This window comes from Malaclemys terrapin, chromosome 8 (assembly GCF_027887155.1).
Source record: "Malaclemys terrapin pileata isolate rMalTer1 chromosome 8, rMalTer1.hap1, whole genome shotgun sequence".
Lineage (NCBI taxonomy): Eukaryota > Metazoa > Chordata > Testudines > Emydidae > Malaclemys > Malaclemys terrapin.
The window spans coordinates 56,661,645-56,667,644 of NC_071512.1; the positions used below are offsets into that span (position 1 = coordinate 56,661,645).

The window sequence follows — 6,000 nt, forward strand, 5'->3', positions numbered from 1 at the left end:
TTCCAGTAGAACAGCTAGGGCTAGGAAATCACAGCACAGAAAAGGATCAGAGGGAAGCCCCTGGCTGATACCTCTTGCCTGAAGAGGTGCAGTGCCTCTTGCTCAAGGTATCAGGAGTCCTGAAACGCAGGGAACCCTCACACGTTCAGCAAAGACAAAGACACCTTGCCCTAGATCAGCGGTTTTCAACCTGTGGTCCCTGGACCCCTGGGTCTCTGCACACTATGGCTAAGACTTTCAAAGGGGGCTGCACCTCCATTTGAAATATTGTAGCGGTCTGCAAATGAAAAAAGCTTGAAAATCACTGCCCTCAATCCCTGCAGCGCTGGAGGCAGCAGGTTACTTGTTCCCTTGCTTTATTATCATTATGCTCCTGGCTTCTGCACTGCCCCCCCTTAACGTGCCCCCCTCTCCTGACCTCTGCACTGTCCCTCCTTAACCTACACCCCTCCTGACCTCTGCACTGCCCCCCCAACCTGCCCCCTTTACTCACATTTGAACAGTCCCGTGACCTGCACCCCTCCTGACCTCTGCACTGTCTCCCCTTTACCTGCACCCCAATTCAGCCTGTGCACTGCCAACCTCTTCCCCCTTAACCCGTTAGCACACACCCTCCTGATCTCTCCACTACCTCCTTAACCTGCCCCCCTCTACTGACCTCTGCACTGTCCCGAGCCCTGCACCCCTCCTGACCTCTGCACTGCCCCCTTAACCTGCACCCCCTACTAGGCTCTGCCCTGAACCTGCACCCCTTCCCTCCTAGCCTCTGCACTACTTCCCCCTTTCCCGTGCCCGGCCCCCACCCCCTTTCGCTGCCGTCCGGACCTCTCTCCCCCGCGCACTGGCCAGACAGACGCTGCCTGTTCCTGAGGGCAGCTGCCCAGAAACTTTTCTCCGCCACAAAGCAGCGCGTCCTCCCGCTGGCCCGGGCCAGGGCCATCAGCTCCCCCGCCGCACTGCCCCCGAGCGGGGCGCCCCAGGCTCCCCCGCGCCTTACCAGATGGCCAGCCGGCTCTTGGGGTAGCGCAGCCGCTCGAGGCAGCCGAGGCAGTGGGGCAGCGCGTGGGCAGCGTTCCTGGCGAGGATGGCGATGAAGACGGTGGGCTTCTGCAAAGGGGACTCCGGCAAAGGGGCCGAGCCCTCCGGCGGCTCCGCGGGAAAGCTGGCCCCGCTCCTCGCCCACAGCAAGCAGCACAGCAGCAGCCGGAGAGCGGGCAGCGCAGCCATGTTCCGGAGCGTGAAGTCCCGGGAGAAGCCGCCAGCCTGCAGCCAGCGGAGCCTCGCTACTGGGGGATGGCGGGGGACTGCAGGTCCTCGCGGTGGGCAGGCTGAACGGGATGGAGAGGGGGCTGGGGCTGCACACACGACACGACACGCCCGTGTGCTCACCTCCCTCTGGCTCCAGCCGTCCCGGGTCAAGCAACACAGCCCCAGCCCTTGCCTCGCCTCGCCTCTAAGCAACTAAAACCCTCCTTTTTCTGGGCTGTGTCCCCTCCGCTCCCCCTCGGGCTCAAGAACAGCCCCACAAAGCAGCTTTCCAAACGAGTTGTGAATATTTTTACCAAGCCCCGAAATCTACTCGCCCGGCCTTACCATGAGATTAGGACAAAATCGAATCGTTTATGAGCCAGTCCAAAAAAGAAAAGAAACCAAAGCCCCCTGAGCTGGGCAAACAGAATTTTGCAAGGCTGTCATCAAGTGCCCGATCGATCCCCATATTTCTTGTGCACCCAAAAGTCATGATGACTTCAGAGAAAGTACTGGATGCAAAGGAGTGTCTGTATCCAGCCTTTCTACTTAACCATTGTTATTTTATAATTGCACCCGGTGTTTTATAACATAGGCTCCCCTTCCACACAGTTTAAATCCCACTGAAGTGCTTTGTAAATCCCACTGAAGTGCTTTGCAGTTTGGGCCTGTGGCATGGCAAGGGCGAAGAGGTCAGTTTAACAAAGGAAACACCAACCCAACCATTTAAACATTTAAAAGAAACATTTTGCACCTTTCATCCCAAAGAACCGTACACAGTTAAAACAGGGACACAGGGATCTCTTCCCCCTGGAGGAGAGTGGACAGGAGGGCCTGCTCCGACTCAGCAGTCAGCTCCACGTCTTCCACCTCTAGGCCCTCAGAGACTCCTTTATGGTGCTGGTAGTCTGGTGTGGAGTGTACTGGTGCACACCTTCCTCCGCTGCCTCCGATATGACCGGTAACTCTTCTACCTCGATCCAAGGGGTCTCCTCCGAGACCTCCCCGAGATGCCGGTCTTTTCAATTCAGGACCTGGAAACTAGTCTCAGCGACCAGGTCCACAGCAGCCACCAAGGGGGAGGACTTCCTTGCGGAACATATTCAACACAACCTCCATTTTGGTGTGCAGGTGGCAGAGTCCCCCTCGGTGTACCAGAGATTGGTCTTGGACTACAACCAGAAGGACTGGGTGGATCCCCTGGCACTCAGCTGGCACATGGGGCTCTCCACTCCTCATGTCCCCCATCATATACTCCCCCATCATATACTCCAGGATGTGATGGCAGCCTTACCACCCATCTCCAGGCTCTCCTGAAGTGGATCCTTATGGGGGTGCACCCCGCCCATCCCTCACTCCTGACCCTCCAGAGTTCACCTTCGGGCCTCTGCCCGGTGAGCCTCCCTGCCCACTCCCTATGCACCACCTGAGCCATCTGCGTGACATGCAGCTGGTCCACCTCTGAACCATGCCTAGGAAACAGCTATACACATTCATGCTCCACACCTTTCACTTCCTCACCCTTGTATCCCATCCTGACACCAAGTGGTGGGACCTCCTACCACCCATAGAGGGCGAGGAACCCCAGTGGGCCAGTCCATATTCCACCCTGGTCCCACGGCCCGCTGGGGATATTATCTGGCAGCTCCTTCATGGAGCAGTAAGCATGGGCATCTACCTTGAGCAGTTCGCCACCTCCCCCAACACCTGCCCCTTCTGTAGTGAACGGGAGACCATGGCACACATCTACATCGAATGTGCTATGTTGCAGCCCCTTTTCCGGCTCCTCCAGAACCTTCTTAAGTTCTTGCTGCATTTTTCCCTGCACTCCCTGATCTATGCACACCCCATCCGTGGCCCCACAAAGTCACCAACCTCCTCCTGGTGCGGGTCCAGGTGGCTGTCCACCATACCAGGAGGAGGAAGCTGGACAGGGAGGCACTCTGCAACTGTGGGGCCTACTTCTGATCTTCCCTTAAGTCACATCTCTGGGCAGAGTTCCTCTGGACTGTGTGCACTGGCTCCCTGGATGCCTTTGAGGAGCAGTGAGCATTGTTTGTAGTTCCCTGCTCTCTGTCCTCCTACGGATCCCAGCTTTTGACATTCCTGTCCCTGATTTTTCCTTTGTTGTCCCCCCGTAATCTTTTGTTGCCTGAGTCCAGTGGCTCCTTCCCTTAGGCTGGGGAAGGGGGGCCTTAGATGCGGGTGGGCTAGCGCCTGCCTATCACCAGGGCCTCAATAGGTACACAGGGTTCTCTTACTCCACATACCTGTGCTATCTCTGGGATAGAAGGTAGTAGCTAATTCACATTCCACAGCCATACTTCATAGCAACTGAGGAAAGGAAGTTATTTTGCATTTTTGTACAAAGTGTTTTACAAATAGATGCCTCCGAATATCCAGATGAAATGAGCTAATACACTGTATCTAAAACAAACTGCAGGAGGAAATTTAGATAAGCAGAATGCAATTATCCAAGTTGGAAATTAGCTAAAACACTAAAATATTCACTGCATTTCATTAACTCACCCTCTCCAGAAATATTCTCATGAATGGCCCTGAAAGGACCATCAATGCAACAGATTACAGTTTAACACTATGACCACACAACACCGACTATAACAATTTATATTTGGGGATCACGATCTTAATAGGAGCATATGCCCAGATCCACAAAGATATCTAGGCTCCTAAATAGAAGCTAGGAGCCTAAACACTTTTATGGATCTGAGAGACAAGGTAGATGAAGTAATATCTTTTTTTGGACCAACTTCTCTTGGTGAGAGAGACAAGTCTTGGATCTTACATGGAGCTCTTCTTCAGGTCAGGTCTTCTTCAAAGTGTGACAGCTAAATACAAGATTGAACAGATAGTTTAGCGTAAGTAGTTAGCATATATTCTAAGGGACACTCAAGGTGAAGTGGACCATTAACACCCCTGTAGTCAGAAAGGGGGGGTTAGTGGGTTCCAGATTGTTGTAATAAACCATAAATCCAGTGTCTTTATTAAGATACATTTTTAGTAAAGTTATGAATTTAAGATCCCAGGCTTGTCTTTTGAAAGTGTTGGGCAGGCTTCCTTTGAGGGTGAAGACTGATAGGTCAATTATGGAGTGATTGCTTTGTGAAGGGTATTCACCCACAGGTGCTAGGGCATTTTTGTCTTTTAACATTTTCCTGTGTGTGTTCATTCGAGAGCGTACTGTGTGAGATTGTGGATCTGGGCCCATTGTAATCACAGCTCCCACAGAAATGAATAGACATTACAGGTACTAAGCCCTTCTTAAGATAAAGTCTTGAGCACCTGGTGCTCCTGCTCCGCTGAGTGGGGGGAATCTTGACTCTGCCCACTTAACTCAGAGCCAGCACAGCTGAGCTAATGCAGGGTGGGTGCCATAGTAATAGAGATTACTCTCTCCCAAGAGGAAACAGAGCAGGGAAAAAGAGACACAATTCCTTCCTTGGGCAGCACAGCCCCTCCCCAGCACAGAGCTAAATGTAAAGGGACAACCTAGCTCTAACCTATTTCACTTAATTCACTATGGGATGTTTTCAAAAGGTTGAGCATGGCTTTAGCTACACAACACAATGACTTTAACAAAAGCCATGTGTGGTTTAAACACTTTTTACATTACTTGCTTCCTCATGTTTTGTTAATGGCATCAAAGGTCCTTTTGGAACAGGAGTTACCATTCCGAATCAGACTGTCTAGCAAACTATCCTGCCGCCAGCAGCATCTGATGCTTTCAAGGAAGGCAGCTCCTCTTCAATGCCTCCCCCGCCCCTCCAACACACGCACATGCACACACACAGGCCAGCTGTGCTGTGTTGGTAAATGGGAACAATTCCCTCATAAGCACGAGGTGTGTTTATCCATGTATAATAAAGGTATGACACAGGAGTCAGACTCCACTTCATTTCCTACTCCCAATAACATGGATCAGGGTTACAAAAGGTCAGATTTCTGATACATGGCAGGAGGCAGCAGCTACTGTTACAACTCATATAATTGTTTTGTTTATTAGTGGTCAAAAATATCCCATTGCTTTTTAAAATCCAGCCAGTGCATTTGACTCAAGAGTCAATTGTGCTGTAACAGGACTGTTAGTCACTCCAAGGGTTGAGGTACTAGCCTGTGTAAGCAGGTTTAAAAAAAGGCTGGGAAAATCAACTATTCTGTCCGGGAGGAAGCAACACACCGGTTTTCCTTTGGCCATAGGTCCCACCGAAATAAAACAAATGCAGGCAGCTTTCTTGAGTCCACTCCAGGTGTCCATACCAAACAGACAGGAACAGTTTGACTATGGGTACTCTCTTTGGCAATACCATAGTCTCCATTAGTTCAGGCAGGCAGCAAATTCCCCCAGATACCTATTCAGGTGTGATCTTCCCTGGATCAGCTGGAGAGCAGCTTCCTTCCCCTGCTAGGAACATACTATCCACAGGCCTTGGAAGCCTCTACTTTCTTCTATTTTTTTCCATACGTAGGAGGCACAGCTGTCCATTCCTCTGTCCAGGAGCCAAACAAGTCACAGCTGCCATCTCTTCCCTCCAGGTCTGATAGCTCTTTCAAAACCAGCCACCTCTTTTGTGCCCACTGAAAGGCTTTAGCCCCTTCATTGGTCACAAGGGAATAAGGTGTATGTGCCCTATCAAAGCTACACTTCTTAGACAGGCAAAGCTCCTCAAAATTGCCAGAATTAGAGAAGCAGGATTGGTCCCTCAGTGACATCCTGCACCAGTGTAATCCACA

The 6,000-nt window shown here is 51.5% G+C and overlaps 1 protein-coding gene across 2 annotated transcripts in view; it reads right to left on the minus strand.

Moving 5' to 3' along the window:
* COLGALT2 (collagen beta(1-O)galactosyltransferase 2) overlaps window positions 1-1,389 on the minus strand; it is a 98,625-nt gene extending 97,236 nt beyond the window's left edge. Inside the window, exon 1 of one of the 2 annotated variants that reach the window (XM_054036400.1) lies at window positions 998-1,389. In XM_054036400.1, coding sequence (XP_053892375.1) covers window positions 998-1,227 — 230 coding nt within the window. In that variant the 5' untranslated portion in view covers window positions 1,228-1,389. The remainder of the gene's footprint in view (window positions 1-997) is intronic. The other variant, XM_054036401.1, reaches the window with a different exon arrangement.
* Window positions 1,390-6,000: the final 4,611 nt, after the last annotated feature.